Genomic DNA, 21,517 nt, shown 5'->3' with positions numbered 1-21,517 from the left:
ACCCACTGGACGAACGTTTCCCTATTAAAAATGTATTTAATAATTTTTATAGATTTTTTTCTTTCGTCAATGTTTGAACCCCTTTTGTATTACGTATTCCATCTTTGGCTACCTTAAGTATAATTGTTTTTTTGTTATATATAGCTGTTACGAAATAAGTTAATAGTTGACAATTTACATAGATGAATTATATAAAAAGAATATTACCAGGTGCTGAAATTAAATTTTAAGGTTTTTATACATTAATACAAACTATTATAAATTAAATTAAAATTATTAATTAAGCATTATTTATTTAATTAACGATATTTTTGACGCACGCACTATATACGTAATTTAGTAAAAGAATAGATTGACAATTGTTACTTTGTTAGGGGCAGTGATTTGGTGGCAACTAACTATACGGCTTATAGATTCAAAAGGTTTAGCAGCGCATGCACATCATTTTGTAGATGATTACTAGAAGACCAACCTTTTGGTTAAAGCCATGCGCAGGCATTATTGTGCATGTTGAATATTTTTTTTAATGAAAAGCAATTATCGTTTCGTCGGGAACCAACTCCAGACTCCAGAGGTTTCTTTTCGCGTTACACTATCTATAGAAGCGTTAAAAATACTTACAATTATCTAAAAAGAAACAAAAAACGTATTTATTAACTATATTAAGTTAGGCACTGTTTTGATATACCCTTAAAAACTAAAGCAAACACTATCTTTTTTAAACACGTAAATACAATCTTTGAGAAAGAGATATTTGTTCACTTGTAAAAATTTCACAAGTGAACAATTTTACATATTACTCATTATTTAACGCAATTATTTAGTATAATTTTTACGTAGGTTAAGAAAATAGTAAGTGTATGTGTTTCGAATTTAATAAATTATATTATTTAATATATATAAGTATTCGCCTGTGGATATGGAACCTCTTGGGTGAAGACTCTCCAACTCTTTCCAGATGTGCCTATTTGCTAATAGTCTGCCAGTCTTTTCCTGCAAGTTCTCTTCTATGAAGTCATTAGGATTGTTTTTTGCTTTGGCCTTCTTCTTTTCCCAGGTTTTCCCTTCTATCTGGTCTTTAATGTCCATCTGTAGTCTTACCAGCCCATTGCTTGGCCACTCTTCTTTTTATTTTTTATTTTATTTAACAATGTAATTGTTACACATTTTATGGAAATTTTAAATAGGTTTAGTTCGAATACGAATGTCCACTTTGTGATCTTTTTAAGTTTCCTCAAATGAAATTAACAAAGCTATGTTCCTTGTTGTAATGCAATGTTTTAAGGCATTTAAGTGCTAAAACATTCAAAGGAATAAACAATATACGTACTATCAATAACAGCTAATATCTTTTTGATGAATTTGTTCTTATCTTTAAAGAATCCCATGTATACGCAAGCGTGGTTGTCTTCAAATCTGAAATAAAACCACAGATCTTATACGAAATAACATTAGTTTTATAATTCGAGGTTTCGGGTGGTTTCGACGGCCATTAATTATGAAACGGATAGATCCTGTGTCGGATACCGAATATTTGGCCTGCCTTGAAGCCGCATAGCAGAATATCCGGCCGAACATAGTCGAGTGGTGGTCAACTAATACTGTACTCAAATTTAACATAGTTTACAAAAGTTTATCTTTTAGCGCCATGTATTAGTGTATAAAGGAAATCATTGACTTTGACCTTGACTTTCAAACGTAATAGTATGTTACCTTTTAATACAGTCAATTTAATTTATCATATCATTTTCCCTTAATGCAGTTTGTTTGAGTATTATTTTTTGTGCTGAAAGCTGTTAACTACACTATCAACATCTTCATATTTTCGCAGAGTATATTATATATGTATATTTTATATTGTGTATGTGTTTTTGCAAATTTAAAGAGCATAAATATCAACAATGATAGGTCTATGTATAGAACTCTTTGACGGTCATAAGGTTCCCAATAAAAAAAATTTATTACGAAAATCCACTCCGTATCACCGTTGTATTATAAGTGCCTTGGCGCATGGGGCTAGCATAATTTACCTTGGAAAGTTGAAGCTAATCATATTAGTGACATGTATGACAGATACTCTTCCAGCTGACAGCACGCTTTCGCCATTGCACAGAATATCCGTGACAGAACATTCTTCGCACGTGTAATTCATTGTGCGGTCAAAATGGCCGCCCACGTCAAATGACGCACTGAGGCGCTGGATTTTAATCGCTAAAAAAATTATCGGTAAGCAATTGGAATGTAAACCAATGTGTTTTTTAATATAACAGGGGGCCAACGGGCACTAGGCTTACCAGATGTAAAGTGATACCACTCATATTGCCAGAGGGCTCGCAAGTGCGCCTTTAAAAGGGATGAAATCATGGTCCATTTCGTGTCACTAATATTGGACAACAGCATCGTTATATTATTTAATATTTAAACCAAGTTTGTACCCTTGACTTGAATGAGACATACAATCATATAGTTAATAAAATATTTGTTAAAAAAAAATCTTTAAAATACGTATTATTTACGTAAAATTTATGAAAAATTCTATGTAAGCAAACATTGCACTTGTGTAACTCTTCGGAAAATATTTTTAATAAAAACATTTAACTAGTTCTATATAGTATAAGTTCTTAGATTTCTTAAATTATTAACATTTAAAAAAATTACCATTTTCTGTAAAACAAACATAGCTATTATAAATACGAATAAAAGATTATTAGTTAAATACAATTTTCTATATTCCCTTCGTAACCATTATATAATTGATTCAATCAGATTGTCTGGAAGACAGATTTTAAACAACAGAGATTTCACATGTGCTGATTCGGTCAAATAGCCTATCTTGATGAAATATCAAACACAAAGGTTTTAGTTCGAAGTTAGTGAGATAGCGTGATCCAAAGTTAGAATCAGCTCTACGGATATTTAGACAACTACATTGAACGTGCATACAAAAACGTCGCTAAAGCTGTTGGGCAATTCTTTAACCACCGAAGAAGCCATACCGACGTGTTGTAAGTACAGACTACAGAGAACGGGTGCAGACATAGCACGGTGTTCTGCCTAATTTCTCATACGATAAAAAGCGTATTATTTCGTGTGAAATAATTTAAGAAATAAGTTGTTATTCCCGGGAAGTCATTTCTTTATTTAAGTTAAAATTTTCTCCAGGCCGTAAACATAAATACCACCTGCATACGAATGTATGTCAGTATTATATAAAGATTTATTACTTTAGGATAAACAATCGTTACCTGTGTCTGAAAATAACAAAATTAATTGTAAAAGAAAAGTATTTAAATTTAAAAAATTAAAACAGGAAACATAATGAAACGTTTACCCTTTTCTGAAATAAAACAAAATGAAAATTAATCGGATACGCATTAAACAATTAAAGTCTGAAACTAGTTTAAAGGTTAAATATGAATAATAAAATAAAGATAAAGCAGTGTTGGCCAAGTTGTTTCAACGTGCGACACTCATCGCTGAGGACCTGGCTGTATGGACTAAACTCCTTTGCCTTTCCCATTAGGCATACATTAATATCATCATCATCGCTGAGGTTAGATCACTGCTGGGCACCAATGGACTGTTTATCGCGTGTCTAACACTCACTCGTACGGTAAAGCGAAACATTGGCACGACTTAAATCCAAAAATCGATGACATGTGTCAGTGAAAGATAATCAACTATTTGTCTATTAATTAAAAATTATCAAACGAATGCAATCTGCCGCCAAAACCCTAGAATTGTGTCGCTACTAGATTATTGTTATCAAAAACTAGCTGTCCCCACGAACTTAGTTTCGACTTAATATGATTTTTACATAGCATACCTCTTTATCATATATATGGAACATTTTTCTATGAGAATCATCGCTCTTCCGGTATATAAATCTAAGTGCTGTATAAAACTAAATTTTCAAATTTCTTCTGAACTCCTTCAGAGTTAGCATTAATAAAAAAAATACTTGAAGCCTCCAGCCTCAAGTTTTCAAGTTTTGAGCTTAGCAACATATTGGCGAAATACTTTTTTATGAAACCGATATTAAAACCTAGACATAACTTTCTTATAATAAATATATATATAAAAAGAAAACAAATTCAAAACGTTCGGTCCCTGTGGCAGTGTACCTTTAACGCTGGCAGCATTTCCTCGCTGTATTGCGATAATTATTCGTTGAGCGAGGAGTGCACCAGCTCTGGTGTCACCGGTTTTATCTACCAGGCGCCAACTTAAATCTTAAATTAGCGCCTGTGCACTTGAACGCCAAGAGTGTCTACTCCAAAGTAATTTGCGATTCATTTTTATTTATATATATTATATTTAGATAAATTACTTACCGGGAGCTAGAATTATATTATGAAACATTATTTGTTTCAAATTAAAATAGTAAAATGAGACACATTCCAATTTTATTTATTTATATCCAAAAACTATCCTGTCCTAACAGTTAACCCTAAATCATCATGAAATCATAACCAATAAATTCACACACGAAATATAAAACAAACAAGAAATTAATTAGGAAAAACAAGCTAAAAAATTACATAAAAAAATGAACTAACAAATAGTTGTCAGTTCGCAGCAAAAAAATTATATGTAATTTGTTGTTTGTAATATAGATACCGGCAAACATCTTGAACAAATGTCCTTGCCTGCTCAGAAGCGGGAGAGTGACGTGTCGAGCGCGCGATTGGTAAATCAGTTGACGTTTGTGTCTCGCGCTGTGTACTTGCGCAAACTTTCTCCCACCTCCTTGTTTAATGGTCAAGAAGTTTGCCGGTATCTGTACAGCGAATAATATGTGCCCTTTAGAGGTTAGTCCCGTGGGCACATGGGAGTAACGGTGGAGGAAGTCGCCTTCTGACGTGGATACGTAACGTCAGACACATTGAAGCAAATATGTGGCACTGTACTGCCGAAGTGCTTTACAATTTGATTAATTTATTATTATTTCCTTTTTCTGTACTTACTTAGGACACTCAGAACTTTAACCCTCTCTTCCAAACCTTCACCATTCTGTATCACTGCAAAATAATCACCGAAATCTTGTGTCTTCATTCCCTCCACTTCGATTTCTAATAGTTGCTTTCTGAAAGACGTAAATTTGAAACTAATAAAATGACCCAGTCGCACAATCTGAGGCGTTGGCCTCAGATTGCATCGATTCCGTCCATCACTTTTATTTAGTGATAAGCGTAAAGAAGGTGCTCATCAAGGCGAGACGGAACTTCATCCCGGGCCATAACTTGCTACTCACATGGAATACCGTTCTATCTTGTGTAATACAGTAGATATAAAGTTTAAATCGAGCAGTTTTAATGCACTCGAAGTGCAAGATATTTGTTTCTAATACTTACGGTTTGCCTTCCCTGAAACAAAATTTCCATTAAAATACACTTGACATCGACTATTTATTACGATTGACCCGTAAAACTCACTCTCACAGCATCGGAGGATCAGGCCCGAGTACATTTAAATTCCGAGATTCAAACTTAAGGCATGAACAAGAGAAATGTTGATTGTTAATTCTAGATAAGAATAAAAAAAACATTAATAATAAAACAGCATTAATAATCATAAAATACCATTAATTATCATTAAATAACATTAATTTTCCTAAAACAACATTAATTATTATAAAAGACCATTAATAATCATAAAAGAACTGTTAATAGATGGGTATAGAAACTCATGCCATAACTCACTTATCTCGATATTCCCTTAAGCGATATCTTGAACTGTCTAAATTGTATATGTTGCTATCACTGGCTCGTACTATGACATTAAGCAGGCGGCATCTGTTGCATTTGAACGGAATACCAGACGTGTTTGCCCGCTGACCTTGCAAGAGCTCTATGGTGCGGTAGGAGATCGTCGTCATACTTCCCACTGGAATAAACATTAAATTACTTCGCTGGAGTGAGGACAAAGACCAAGTTTGTAACTTCAGTAGCGAAGGCGACTTCAATGTTGAATTTTGTACCCATTTCGATATGGTCCTTTCAGTAGTAGCGTTGATATCGCAAAATTGGGATCACGAACAATAAACACGTACATACATATTGAAGTGAATAGCTTTATTTTTTATTGTTTGGTTATTTTGGTCCGGTGATTGTCGTGAAGTATGTAATGTACAATTTGTAGATGGAAGAACTGGCACTGAAACAGGGTCCGTTTAAAAGTGTAATACATGTATTCTAACTTCTTCTTCTCTGACTTCTATTGGTAAAAACACGTAAATTTTTAATGAGATGAAACTGCGCTTACGCAGGCCAGCGGATGGCCCATAGTTGTTGTGGCGAAATGGATGTCGAGCTTGACGTGGGGACTGTGAGGCTGTATCTACACTCAAAGCCCTCTGCTATTTGGAGGGGTAGCGAGACCTTACCCACTGAAAACACCTCGGCCCTTTACACGCCGTTAAGGTGGGACCTTGGAACCATATCTGACATAAAGCTCAATAACGATCTGCGGTTCCAGGCCACTCGAGACCGAGAAATCTAGAACTATCGGCCACTCTACGGTCAACCAGTTTCTGCCGCATTACATGGTCGCAGAAGGAGACCATTGCACTCCAGGCCTCAATTATCTAGGTATAAATTACATGTATTTAATATGCTCTTTTTATTTTTATATTTTGTATATTTTATTGAAGGTGGAACCAGGACAGACAGACACTCTCCTTAAAGCTACATCCAGTATCGGAATACTGGGCGTTGACATATCGAATGACGTTCAGTTTCGTGGTAATTTTTAGGGTAATGTTACATTAGCCTTTGAAAAGCTTGGTGTGCTTAGCAAGGCGAGACGGTGCTTTACTCCGGGCCACCGCTTGCAACTTTAGAAAGAGCTAATTTAGCCCTACGCCACGCCAGCTGAGCTTTCATCAGACAACGTAGCAGAATACGAAATCCACCCATATCACCTCGACGTCCATCGTTCCACAACTGAGCGTTTTTGGGCAGATTTTGCCGCGCAACACCACGTTTTCCGAACCAATTCAACTTAGAGTCCTTCAAGAAAAGAGCGTACCTATTCTTAAAACCGGCAACGCACTTGCGAGGCCTCCGGCTGTGTGAGCGTCTATGAGCGGCGGTATCACTTAGCCTCAAGTGAGCCACCTGTTTGCCAGTTATATAAAAAATAGCTACTGGTTGGATTACTTTTGTATGGTCAATTTATATATAAGCTCCAAGATTATCTATTACGCTTCCGAAGTAACACGTGGGTTTAAACCCACGACATAGTTACGAGACGAACCATTTTTTACTGGCTCCAGATAAACGGGGAATTATATAATTTAACGTGAATTTATTGCTATTAAAATTGTTGTTCTGTGACTTACATAAAATAACCAATTTGACATATTTCTCCTTATTGCGACGTGCACTGCCAAACTGTACATAGTACTCTCCATAATCCTTAGCCTTGGCCCACGGAGAGAAGGAGAGAGTGACTGTCACGAACCTCTTGTCAGGAGAGTACTCGAGAGAGTATGTAGGCGATGACACGTCGTCTAGGTCTTCCTGCAAATATTTTATGTCAATACAAACGCATACTATACAGCCTCAGTGGGTTTTCATATAGGAAACTAGGTTCGATTCTCGTCGAAACTATATTTACGGGTTGGTTAGAAGAATTTTCTTTAAAAAAATATTTATTTATTTATTAAAGTTTACTTCATCATATATAATGCTATATCTTCAGTATATGTTACAAGCTTTCGTTTCTTTAATACGAGGGTAATACTGAAATTGTCTAGAACTGGCCAGTTAGAAACATTGGTTATGAAAACTTTTTTTGGGCATAAAGTTAAAATTATTGACATTATTGCTTATGAAAATCTAATTTGGTAACCTAATGTTGTATATTGCATTCATTTGTTTTTTGTTTTTATGAATTTGCGGAAAATTTAAAAGTATTGTTACACGTGAAAATGAACCTAACGCGAGAAAATTTTCGGTCAATGATATTTTATTATGACTGTCGTTGTGGGCTTACTCAACAACAAAGCTATGATAGGCTGCGATTAGCATTTCTTAATGAAGCCGCATCTCGTGCCACTATTTATAATTGGTTTAACGAGTTTAAACATGGACGTAGCAATCTCAATGATAATCCGCGTGAGGGACGTCCTTTAACAGCGACTACTGAAGATAACATTCGTGCTGTGCGACGCATGATAGAGGAAGATAAGAGAGTGACATATCAACAGATACGGGCAAGTTTCTTGGAAAATATATCAATACTTTCATAAATGTTAGTAATCAAGTTGTTAGAGCGAGATGGCCTATTCACTGGACCATTAAAAATAGCAGATAGACAAGCCGTAGGTACGTCCAGTGCGGTCCGATAAGTACTTAGTCTCACCGATACCACCACTATCCCAAGAACAATTTTTCATCGCTTAGAAAATTCTCGTAGACAGCTACTGTCAAAATTTCAGCCGAATCGAACACACTTTGCAGACCTCCAGAAGATGTATTAGACGAGTTAAAGAAGTTGGAACATCTCTGGGTCAAGTGTATCGAACACAAAGATTATGTTGAGAAATAAATCGGCATTATTCCATGAAAAATATTATTTTTTTGTAGGCCTATCAGACCAAGCTCGTATATTTTCGTGATGTGATATGAAAATTCAATTTAAGCTATGTATACGAGATTTATTGACATTTAATTTCATTAAATCATTTAGACACCATGTCAAGTGCGAACAGAAAGTTCTGGAGACCAATTTAATCGTTAATGTTAGTTTTGTAAAGTCAGATCATCACCATAAAAGAGATATCTGATATTAGTATTTAAAAAAATAACGGACGACAAATTTAATATTCTGTAAGAGGTTACTGTCCTGCATTTGACCATTTAAAAATTTGTATCATAACGTAAACGTCAATTAGTAGGAAGACATCTCCAGCATGGAGGCGTCCTTTGGTTTAAGTAACTACTACTATATTATATCTTTAAGGTACTTACAGTAAAAATACTCTTTGTGGAAGGCCTTACCAATTGATTACTATGGGGTCTCTTCCGCTTGACAGCCTTGAGTTCGTATCCTTCCGGAATGTTGACTTTTCGTGGACTCGTCGAATATTCAGTGGATAGTGGCGACACAAATTCTTCCAAGCTGTCCTCTGTATTTTAATTGGCAAATGTTCGTAAACACATTGGGACATAATTTATTAGTAAAATACTTCCGTGGCTTAGGCATAACTGTATGACCTGAATAAAGGCAGAGCAGTGTTTCTCAAGGTAGGAACCACTCCCCAGAGAGCGGGCAATTGGAGAATGTATAACTCTTTTAAATAATCATTTGTAATTTCAGTTTTTCATTACGTTTTAAAATCGTTACGTGTTTCGTAAACTATTTCCAAATAATTTCTTCCTACAACCTATCATTTAAGTAACTTAAGTGAGCAATTCAATTTAAGATATTAAGAATAAGGGGGGTTAAGGCCTGACACAAAACAAGTTGGGAAACACTGCCGTGGACAAATATAATTATCACGTGAGCCTTATTTCATTTAAAAACAATTTTATATTATACGATAGTGGGTCATGTTGTCCGTGCATTTGCTGTGGGTTGTTTTCCAGTGAGAATATTTTTATCTTAATGGAACAAGATATACATAATAAATTAAACATTTCATATATATTACACCAAAATTAAAAAGTTACCTGGGATCGCTACAAATAAGGAATTGTTAATTATAACCAACTTCAAAAATGAACAGAAGGAAGAAAGAATTTGTTTGAAATAGATCCGATCTAGATGATTAAAGTATCAAATAATTAGAATTTGTCGTAAATAGGTTCCATACAGGTTGTTGTAATGAGAATTCGGGATATTAACTTGAATGTCTCATGAAACGAAACATTACGCCACCGCTTAATGCCATTTAGAGTCGGTTATTAAAGAAAAATATCATTTTATTATCCATAAAATTAAACATAAGAAATTTCATAAATAACTCAATAACCTAACAGCTTGCAAAATTAACAGATTGTTACGAAGACGGCTTGACTGCAATGTTTCTAGATTGTTCCACCAGTTATAGAACTTTTTCTAAGCTGAAATCTGATTTCTGACCGTTTCAGGAGAGGAAATTATAATTTGCATGTTACCATAGGGTACAGGAGGCTGAAACACTTTTTCAGGCAGTTTCAGAACATGTGTAGTCGAGTGGTGCTGTTATCAGGAGAACCGTTCGATAATTTGTTCGATAATGTGCCCATAAATTTGTCATTGATTTACGAAATCTACGGCATTTTCTATCCGATCCCCTAGCTCGTAACATATGTATACATAGTAATAGTAATTTAACTCATATATTATACAAATTAAACATACTCACGCGGTACAATTTCTAGAAAAGCAATAAAATTATTAATTTAATTGTAAAAAAAATTAATCTATTTTGATAGGTCAAAATAATGACGTCATGTCATGTCGTCATGACGAGTCTACGCATACCAATACGCATTGATTGGACCAGATTGATAGATTAAAACACAGTGATGCCTTGAGTGGAATTTGGAGGTTTTCCCTCAAATGTAAGGGGAATTAAGATGTCCTGGGGGCTCTATTTAGCGAGATTTCCAGGGGATACTTTAAACAAGGATTTTAATTTTTTTCTTAAAAAACGCACCATACAAGTTATATTAATGAAACTAACAAACTAAACCAAATATAAATTACATGCGTGGTTATAACTGAAATATACTATTTTATACTACTTAAATGTATTTACACAATCGAACGGATCATCTTTCGTTTCAATTTCTCGCCTCCTCGATCTGGTTTCAATACATTAAGTCGATTTAAATTGTTAAGAAGTTTGCATATTTTTTAAGCATAAATGAATGAACAGTACGTAACAGAAGTTCCTTTAGTACACATATTAATGCAACATGTATAGTCTATAATAAATTTCATAGTCTGTGTCAAAAACCAAATAAAAACAAATAATGAGAATGAAAGCTGGCTGAATTATATAGGTAAAGTTCAAAGCATTTTAAAATATTTTTTGTAAGTAAAAGCAAAAAGCGAGTTAATATACAGATCTGGTGCATTTATAATTATTTGTTAATACATACCGTCCTCTACAATTAAATAATAGTTTATATTAATAATTATAATCAAGAAGTTTTGTTATACATTTCTTTGTCTGTTAAATTGGTGATAGTTGTCAGATATCAAACACAGGTTCAGTTTAGTGTAGTTTGTTAAACAGTTAAAAACTAATAACTTTTTAAAACTTTTAAGCTAATTATGTATAACAGCAGTGCTGGGTTCAGCGTGCGACTCTCGTCCGTTTGAAGGTCGTAGCTTCGAGTCCATTTAGTTACTGCTTATATGCCCAGTTAGTAGCTCGTGCGGTCAAGGTTTTCCTTGTTCATCGTGTGAAAACCGGCATTAGACCCAAAACTCGACGTCTGTCTGGCAGTAGAAGCTGATCACCTGCCTATTAGTAAAATAAATCTGTGCCTGTACTAGTGTACACACGTAAGAGGTGAAACTTCTTTATGACCTTATTTTTCGATAAATGATCTACTATATGCAACTTTTCAGAAATTGGTTAAATACGATAAAGTTTAACAAAAGGCTTTTATTATCATAGACATGAATACAAATAATACAATTATTTCATTTTACCTTATTACTACTAAGATTATTACAGAATTTCATTAAATGTAATAGAAGCATTACTATCATTGCTATTGTTATTATATATTGTTGTTATTAATGGCTTCGAATCTCTTCGAATTAACCGTGGTAGGGACAAGAAAAAGATGGCGCGTAACCAAAAATGTGACGGTAATTTATTTCCTACGCCGATAAAGTTTCTCTTCAATAAATGATCAGGAAACAGATACAGAAAACTGAGACCTAAAAGTAGCGTCGCTGGTTTTTTTATGTATAAAGAGAGATTCAGTTAAATGTAAGTCAACTTCTGAGTTTATTAAAATTTAAATTAGCTAATGTAATTGTTATGTTTGTATAAAATGTTTTTAATAATATGGATCGAAAATAATAAACTTTGATTAGTTACTTTATTATTGACATCTATACGAGTATATATTCGCAGAGCAGGTTCACAGTATTTATTTATTTATTAAAGTTTACCACATCATAGATAATACTAAATCTAAGGTATATGTTATAAAAAAATACACATAAAATATATACAAGATAAGATAAAACTACCAGAATATTTTGTTAAGCAGAAAAAAATCATTACCAGCAAAACAACGAAATATGTACGAGATAGGCACATAAAGCTTTCTTTAAAATTGATCAGCCCAATACCGAATATATCCAGCTCCAGATAAGTACTGTTTAATCCATCATAATCGCGAAGATTTCAAAAGAATCTGTCTGAACGCCTTGGTTGGATATAGCACATGGAATTTGGAAAATTATGCTTTATTTATTTATTGAAGTTTACTATGTATTATGTGGTTGGCAGTAGTTGCAGATTAATAGTAGCGATATTGTATATCCTATATATTCAATATTACATATATATTTTGTTTTCGATATTATCGTATTGGCTCAGTACTGTAAGGATAGTGTATATATTTTTAAATAATTATTCAACTTACTTTCGTATTCTGAAATTAAAGTAATTTATTAGAAAAAAACAATATTTCCATCAAAATAATTGTCTTCTTGCGTGACAACCACATACAGTGGTACCAGCTGCCATTTCAAGTATTTCTGAACAGTTACGACTCCAAGGGCGTAGCACTAACTAGTCCGGCGACGCACTTGCAAGCTGGTGTGGCGGGCGTCCATGGGCGTCGGTAAAGACTTAACTACTCCCCTACTCCTTGCCACCTGTCTCATAAAAAACAGTTGTCTATTATTAGGAAACATCTGTTCCGTACAGAGAGTTATATCATTGGATATCGACGCAGAATACGAAAATCATCAACTTCCGTCGCGTCGTTCCAATACTGAGCGTTTTTTTAAGGCAGGGTACCACCATGTGGAGCTATGTGTGCCCTCTAAAGTATTTCTGAACCAGTTCGACTTAGGGTCCGTCAAAAAAGAGCGTACTGATTCTAAAAAGGCCGGCAAGGCACGAGCCTTCTGGCAATGCGGTAGTATCATTTAACACCAGGTGATCCTGCCCGTTCGTATATAAAAATATCAACAGATTGGTTAGGTATATATAGAAGGGACCACAATGCTAATTAATGCATATAATAATTTCAACATACCATCTTGTCCTGGAATTATTTAATTAAATCATTAATAACTTAGTTCTAATTGTACATATAATCCATTGTGGAAATGACCGTATTCATGAGTCAATAATTTAGTTAAACGTGTATTTTTTATAGAAAACATGATAACAATGAAATATACAGTATTTACAATTTAAGTACATTAGTCGGTCCCTGTGTGTACCTTTACTGGTAGCATTTCCTCGCTGTATTGCGATAATTGTACGTTGAATGAGTAAAGGACAAGCTTTGGGGTGACCGATACTATCTACCAGCTCTCTAATTTAATTAAATTTCGTGTTTGTAGCGAATTATTACATGGTACAAATAAAATAAAAACCAAAGGAAACCTCCGACCATATATTAAACTTAATATTTAAAGGATTAGTTGCTTAAGTATGAAGTCGTGCGTTCAAATCTTGGTTCCCAAATAGATTGATTAAGGGAAATTGATACGTCTTATATCCAGTGTCTGATCTTCTACTTGTCCATAAAAGAACAATAAGCAGAATGTACTCAACCTCAACCTTAAAATAACTTTAGTAAGGTAACCAAGTACACTTATGAACGTCAACAGAAAAGATTTTAAATTGGTTCTAAATGTACATTTACTATCAGTTCGAAAGTCAGAGGCGTAAGCCGGGCAAGAAGAATCCAGAAGATGTAGGGTTGTAGTCTAGACATATATCTGACTAAAGTTCTCTTAAATGTAATTCGATAATAAATAAAATGAAAAGAATTATTTTCCGAATCACGGGAAATTCTGCTTTAGTTTTGCCATAGTATCAGCTCTTCGGTGCTGTGTCCATGGACCAAAAGTATTGTTAAATTTTTATCTATTATAAAAAGTGATAAACTTACTTTCAACTGTAAAAAACGGTTAAATATTTTTAAACAATAAAAATATAACTTGGTAATAAATCAACGAGAGGCCTAATATAATAATATTAAATTTTAAATAACATATACTTTCGATTTGATTAATTTAGAATAGTATTGTATCTCGAGTAAAAGAACTGTCAAATATCTATATCACACAGAGAAAAGGGTTATAATTTACAAATTTTCAAGGTATGAAGTTTTTGCCGCCTTTGCCTTTACCATTGTCATGTCGATTGATTAATAAGGAATTAAATAATTTTAATTTCTTGCTAAATAATAGCGTAAATAATTTTGTTGCTGATATTTAGATGTAATTGAAATTAACTAAATGAAGTAGGTTGAAAAAACTTACCATAGTTATCTGTTAAAAAACCATAACGTTAGTTAGTGTTTATTATCAAATCTTAAGATTAACACTAAATAACTAAATAACATTCTAATTTAATGATTAAGTCGTCAAATATAAAAAAAATACAATATAGAAATTTTTAACGCATTTACAAGTAATGACTTGGGAACTAAAATATGTAATATTTATAACAATAATAATCATTTATTTGCAAGAATATGCTACAAATTTTTACGTTCGTTCGTCGTCGTACGTTAAGGCCGATTTCCTCACGATGTTTTTCGTAGACGAGCATATGCTAAATGCGCACATAGATAGTCCATTGGTGGCACACGTGCAGTTCGAACCTTAGACATGAGAGTCACACGCTGAAGCCACTAAGCCAACACTGCTGGCTAGAATGGTGCTAAGCAGATTCCTTAAAATCTAGAAAATCTACCTTCGAAATATCGTATTATTTCGTGATGGTATATCAATAATTATCTAATATACTATCCTCTATCTGGTACGAGAGATCTCACAGTCTTACTCACTTAGATAATATTTAATTTTTTGTAGAACAAACTGATGTTAAGTAATACCGCATAGAGGCCGCCAGAAGGCTCGTGAGTGCGTTGCCCGCCTTTTAATTGTTCTCTATGTTTATGAGAACAACCACATACATTTGCAGTTGTTCGGCAGTAATGAATTACGGATTGTTTTATACAATACAGAATACTTACGCCATAGTTCACTGGCTAGTAAGGCCTGGTCTGGGGTAGGTAGGCTGTAGATGTAGCCGATCTGACAAGGGTTCCAGTGATCGCAGACTTCTCGGTCTGGATCCAGTTCCGTCACAAACTTGTATGTCTGCAGAGGCAATAATGAACATTTATCAAACCATATCTAGAAGCTGTTTTTACAAGTATCTTAAACAATTAAAACGGCCGTTTTCTGGAGAATTTGAAGCCAATATGTTTTATTTTCTAATTTTTAACAAAGCAAATGCCTCTTGTACACTACACGTGTTGAATCAGTTGCCGCTCTTAGACGCAATTTGGTCAGCTGTGCGCCCAAAAATATAAATTTTATTAAAAATAAAATACAAAAAATCACATTTACTTACTTTATAACACACACTCAAACGCACACAAACTCGTACGACAGACACACCAATGATTGTAACCATATAATTGTACCATTATATTTTACTAGGGTAAGCCATTCATATCAATTCTTTGTTATATGTACTTGTGGTTTTAAATTTATAAAACGTGTTGGCTACCTTAATAAAATAAATCAAATACAAATTCTAAATAGTAACTGGTCCTTCCAAAAGCGATCGTCACTTCAATATTTTAATAGAACAGAGGAGAAATGGGCAGGAAGCTTTGAGGAATGACATTTTGGGGGCTTCCCTCCAATTTAAATTAAGCCTCGATCCCAACCAAGAAACTAAATCAGTTATAAGTATGTTTATATCTCCCAAGCCGAGTGTACAAAATGTATTTAGGGCTATATGAAACTTCATATACCCCATATATTGTAACCAACTGGTAGTAGAAACATTCTGTAGGAGTTGGCATCACTGGTGTTCACCACTATGTGGAACCAGCTGCCCACAGAAGTATTTCGGAACCAATTCGACTTAGGGTCATTCAAGAAAGAAGCGTAGCAATTCTTAAAAGGCCTTCTGGCAATGACAGTGTCCATGGGCCAGAGCATCATTTATCAGCTGAGGTGATTATCGTGCCCGTTTGGCCCCTGTTATAAAAAAAAATCACTGGTCTGATAAAGGCCAGTGCGTTGCCTTTAAGGTATCGGTACGCAAATAACCTATGGATATTGAATGTTTATTTACGCGATCAGGATAATATCTGTAATGCACAACAACATCATCCGTGTCTTCCAAGGCACACTTGAGGTTTGTGTAGTTGAGAGACGTCCTCTCTATCGGCGCACAACCTATAACTGTTGAACCATTTCGTGGCAAGTCGGGACCTTCGATTTTGTGACCTGCGTAATATATTGGAGAAACAATTAATGTTATAGACAATTTACACACCCCGTCGAGTTTTGGGTCTAGGGTAAGGCGGTTTCCTCACGATTAATGCGCATATAGAAAGTCCATTGGTGCACAGCCGGGAATCGAACCTACCATCTCAGCGATGAGCGTCCCACGCTGAAGCTACTAGGCCAACACTCCTCTTTAAAAGCGAGATACATAATAATAATGTAATTTATACATCTCATCATAGTTTGCTAAATATGATGGTAACCATGGTTGCTGGTCTCCGGCGAAATAAAGAACGTTTAAAAGTGTTATAGTGGAGGAGGGATGATATATAGTTCTACCAATCCCAAAGAAGGAAACTTGATAATGCTATATTATATATGTATACGACTAAATCAATTTTACAGTATCAAGAAAACTACGGTAATGGATCAATAAGAAATAAATTGAAGATCCAAATACCATCCACATACGTCAAAACCTAAAAATAAAAGAATATTCGTGAACCTATATAAGCGCCTTTTCCGGAATTAAAAATTAATTTGGAACTCAGTTTTGTATCGCGCAGCCCGAACGACCACTATTTAAGTCTTGACTTGTTTAAGCTATCGTGGAATATGCTTCAAATGAGTATTAACAATATCCATAGCGCAAAATCACCTGCATCATGAGCATACCTCATACTTTTACAACATCACAGCCAAATTAGGTATTACTAAGTTAAATGTATTGAATAAATTTTATTGTTTCTTTCCTTTTATAAATTTATGAATCTTTTTGTAAATATTATGTATTCCATCTCTGGCTATATTTTCTGTGTAATTGTTGTTATTGTTTATAATTTGTGTTAGCTGTAGTATTACGAAATAAATAAACAAATAAACATCAATTTCCGACACTTTTTTGGCAGAAGCAGCAGTCACCGCATAATGAAGCTTTCGCTTCGACCTTTCACGTTGAGATCATATTTCATTAAAATTGTAAAACGTTTTTATCTGACTTACGATTACAAAAGAAGTAATTATTCTCAGCAACATAGAGCTCTTTGTCCTCTGCACTGAGACAGGAGTCGTACATAACTTGACTCGGCTCGATACTGTCTTCACACATTATGATACCAGATCCATCTGGTTCTTTGGGGGCTCGGTTCGATGGGCACCGATAAAGCATTCCTGAGAAAATATAAACAATAGCTAAACACGTGATGATGAATATACTTCCCTCCATAAATGGACTTTGGAAACATATTTATTCATCAATTTATTTAACAATACCACTTATCACTATCACTTAACATCAGGTGAGCCTCCTGCCCGTTTGCCCCGTTTTATTAAAAAAAATAACTGAAATTTGTTAGGTGCCGGTTTTTTCAAAAGAGTTTATAAACAAAGTTAACTTATCTACTACAATATAACAAACATACAAATATTTTTCAATTAGGGTTGGTGGGGGTCACCTATCCGGCTAAAAGGAACTCGGGCTCTTTATAGCTAGGGAATATGCAACGGCAAAGACCAAGTTTGTTTGCGATACCAGAACCTGTTGCACAGATCCCCGTTAAAGACGTTGCGCCTACTGAATGCTGTCTGTGATACTGTGTATCTTTGGTATTTAATATTATATTTTATTGTTTTCGGCATAATAATGTTGGCTTAGGATAGTGTATGTATTATTGTGTCATTCGCGTTTGGTGGGGGTAAGAATAGGGCTCAGCTGTTACCTGCCTTCGCCCTTTGGCGAGCTGAAGTCGTCCGTCAGGATTTAGTGGGTAGGGTTTATTAAGTCTGAGTCCCACATAATCCCTGCTGGTGTAAAATACCGTAGGGGTATGCGTAAAAGCATTTCCTGACGTAAATAAAACAGGATAGTATATGTATTTTTGCGAATATTTTGATAAAATAACGTTCGGAAATAATACCTTTTCTTATAATTAATGGTGGTTTATTTCGAATCTCGGCTATTGTGACGCCTTTTTCGCCATTTTGTATTGCTGTCATAATACGCTTGTACAATGTTGTACGCCTTTCCTGTTCTGCTATTATGTATGGTAACAGTTCTTCGGAAAGAACATCCACCTTCTTCTTAGCCTCTGCGTTGATCTGTAAATTGTTAAAATTTATCTCTCTTTTTCTACTATATCTATTAGCACCCTTTGTCTCTTTCTGTCAAATAATGTTAATAAAATAAAAAATAAACTAAAGCATAATTAAAACTGTGGAATAAACCTTTATTTATTTATTGTACATCATTATTCTATCTTAACAGCTACTATTTATTCGATAAAACGACAAAATAATATTTTGTCGTTTTCTATCGTCGTTCTATCCACCACCATCCACCACACCGATTATCCTACATAAAAACCATTTCAAAAATATATTTTTATTCCTAAATCTTATAACTAACAATATTGTTATATTGTAACTCTTGTGAACTCAGCCAGTGTACAAACAAATAGATCTGCTCAAGAAGTTTGCCGGCATTAAACAAGGGAGTGGGGGAAAGTTTGGGCATCGTACACAGCGCGGGACTCAAACGTCAACTGATTTAACAATCACGCGATCCACACGTCACTCACACGCCGCCCCCCCTCCCAGTGATACCTAAAAATCGCGTCTGCGCAGGAAAGGACATTTGTATTTGTTGAAAGGATGTTTGCCCGTATCTATAAATCAATAGAAATTTTGTTTATTATTTGTATTGCTCGCGTGAGGGGCGCTTCGCCTGCCAAGTTGGAATGTGCGCGCCGTACATCCGCCGTAAAAGTTTAGACATCTCGACTTCTAGATTTAATGAACTGAAGAAGAACTTAATTAATACGAAACAAAACCTTTGAAGCAGGATTGTATTACCTTAGAGATTATATATTTGTGACAACCACAGCGGAGTTTAAGGCTGTAATACCATGTTTCATGTTCATGGGTTTGTCGTATTGATTTACAGTATAAGTGTGCCATCGAAAAAAAATCAATGGCGCTAAAACCTTTTTAGGTCTGGACCTCAGCTTTCAGTATCTGTTTCATGATCATTTGTCAATCTAATACAAATAAGGAAACCAGTATGCCATAGATACAAAAAGTCGACGGCATATGTGCTCAGAAGGCAGGTCACCTGCTTGCCTATTAGAAAATTGATCACAAAACAGATACAGACACCTGAAAAGGTAGTAGGTAGTGGTTATAGCATATATAGGGGTGCAACGTTATTAGTTTTTAAACTTTAAATATACATACTCTATCGGCATCCTTGTTAAACTTAATACCCGTTCCATCCTGCAAATATCAATTACTTAAAACAAATATCAGAGTGAATTTATACTAATAATTAGTTAGTGATTTTATTTTATGTTTAGATTGAAGTCATTTTTTTTTCTTGCTTGCGTATTTTTAATACATGCCTTCCAAACATTTAGTCCGACAGCAATTTCTTTAATACTTTTGGACAATTTTATTTATTTTAATAAACCATACTAACGAAGAACATGGACTCTTCCACGATTTACAAAAAACAATACATGTAATTCAATGACAAGTTTGCACAACGTTTAAAGGGAAACATTACAATTATAAAAGAGAAAATAAATAATACAAAAAAATTAACGACGATAAACTGATAGATACAGGTTGGTCAAAAAGTCGTGGATCGAACGCAACTTAGGGATCATCAGCTGCAAAAAATTGTTCTACTTCCTTAAACTCCTTAGGTCCTTAAACTCGACCCCTGCAGAGTTATCATTTATTGCTCCTATTAACAATTGTTTGGAGTTGATGACCCCATCTAACTCCTAGTTGCGTTTGATCCACGACTTTTTGGCCACCCTGTATATATGACAAAGTGATATAGCATTATACTGCTAAATAATAATTTAAAAATCGATTTACTAGTGAGTTTCGTCACACGACTAATGTTGAATGCTATTGAATTTCAAAGATCAAAAGTAAAATACATACTACAGCCTGTCTCCTCACGATGTTCGCCAGATATCTCCCACGCCTTGTCGCTGGAAGCAGGACACTGCCTGGTATAACTTCGTCACCGGACTGTAATAAAAATGTCAAAATCTTTTTTTTTACTATTCCTCTCAAAAATCACGCATGTTACAAGGAGGACAAACAGACACTTATAAAAAGTGTATTATAATGGATATGCACGTGTCAATGACATGAGAACTTAAGAAGGCTCAGTGCTAACCAGATCCATGCAACTTTCTCACAAACGCATCAGCCCGCAGCACACAAATCACGAGGGGACTTATTGTATTGAAAATGTTGCATGGGTGCGCCAAGCATCCGGGAATAAACACTACAATATGTCAATAAATAATTATGTAGGAATAATAATGATAGCAAATAATTTACAAGCAAGGTGTCTAAAACCAAAAAAGGGCGACAAAAGGTCTCCGTGGAGTTGCTGAAAATGTCCACTGTCGTCAGAATCTGTTAACAGGACCATTTGTTTGTAGTCATAACATAAATGACGTATTAAAGTCGGACATAACGCTGTCTCTTTCTGATTCTTCTAAAATTAATAAATATCCTTCTTAACCTGTTCACACTACAATAGGGAAACGGACGAATCGTTTTGGTAAGGCGTTTCCATATAGCAGTGCGGGAAATGTCTCGAAACGCTTATTTGTTTATTCAAGTTTACCACCTCATACATACTATGTCTACTATTGTTAAAAATAAAAGAGTATCTAAAATGTATGACCATTTAGATAAATATAAATGTTAGAAATTGATCAGCCCATTACCGAATATATCTGAGATAAGTACTGTTTAAACCAATATAATCGCAAAGAATTCAGAAGAGGTGCGCCTGAATTTCTAGGTTGGTTTTTGCAGACGTTTTTGTGTTAATAATTGCTGTCTCTTGTAAAAAATTTATGTACAATAAATTGTTTGCTACGTCATAATTTATTTTCTCCTACAATAAAACACTAAGTACTTTTAGGTGATCCATCAAGAACATGAGAATAATTTCAATTCCTAGTTCAATCATTGATAAGTATCAACGTGCAATCGATTTAAATGGGTGCAAAGTTTTATGTTCGTAAGATTC

At 34.5% G+C, this 21,517-nt stretch overlaps 1 protein-coding gene across 1 annotated transcript in view; it reads right to left on the bottom strand.

The window, feature by feature from the left end:
- LOC123715470 overlaps positions 1–21,517 on the bottom strand; it is a 32,410-nt gene that overhangs the window by 9,857 nt on the left and 1,036 nt on the right. Inside the window, exons 2-27 of the mRNA XM_045670485.1 lie at positions 20,407–20,496; positions 19,690–19,728; positions 18,375–18,555; positions 17,461–17,628; positions 16,304–16,458; positions 15,186–15,312; positions 14,467–14,475; positions 14,094–14,099; positions 13,227–13,235; positions 12,606–12,614; positions 11,097–11,102; positions 10,355–10,366; positions 9,678–9,686; positions 9,006–9,133; positions 7,343–7,523; positions 5,703–5,886; positions 5,355–5,366; positions 4,968–5,086; positions 4,335–4,340; positions 3,332–3,337; positions 3,246–3,251; positions 2,659–2,664; positions 2,031–2,211; positions 1,331–1,416; positions 622–627; positions 208–213 (exon numbers count right to left, since the gene is read on the bottom strand). Coding sequence (XP_045526441.1) covers positions 208–213; positions 622–627; positions 1,331–1,416; positions 2,031–2,211; positions 2,659–2,664; positions 3,246–3,251; positions 3,332–3,337; positions 4,335–4,340; positions 4,968–5,086; positions 5,355–5,366; positions 5,703–5,886; positions 7,343–7,523; positions 9,006–9,133; positions 9,678–9,686; positions 10,355–10,366; positions 11,097–11,102; positions 12,606–12,614; positions 13,227–13,235; positions 14,094–14,099; positions 14,467–14,475; positions 15,186–15,312; positions 16,304–16,458; positions 17,461–17,628; positions 18,375–18,555; positions 19,690–19,728; positions 20,407–20,496 — 1,747 coding nt within the window. The remainder of the gene's footprint in view (positions 1–207; positions 214–621; positions 628–1,330; positions 1,417–2,030; positions 2,212–2,658; positions 2,665–3,245; positions 3,252–3,331; positions 3,338–4,334; positions 4,341–4,967; positions 5,087–5,354; positions 5,367–5,702; positions 5,887–7,342; positions 7,524–9,005; positions 9,134–9,677; positions 9,687–10,354; positions 10,367–11,096; positions 11,103–12,605; positions 12,615–13,226; positions 13,236–14,093; positions 14,100–14,466; positions 14,476–15,185; positions 15,313–16,303; positions 16,459–17,460; positions 17,629–18,374; positions 18,556–19,689; positions 19,729–20,406; positions 20,497–21,517) is intronic.

The sequence above is a fragment of the Pieris brassicae genome, chromosome 10 (genome assembly GCF_905147105.1).
Source record: "Pieris brassicae chromosome 10, ilPieBrab1.1, whole genome shotgun sequence".
In the NCBI taxonomy this organism is placed as follows: domain Eukaryota; kingdom Metazoa; phylum Arthropoda; class Insecta; order Lepidoptera; family Pieridae; genus Pieris; species Pieris brassicae.
This window is presented reverse-complemented; position numbering and strand designations above follow the sequence as displayed.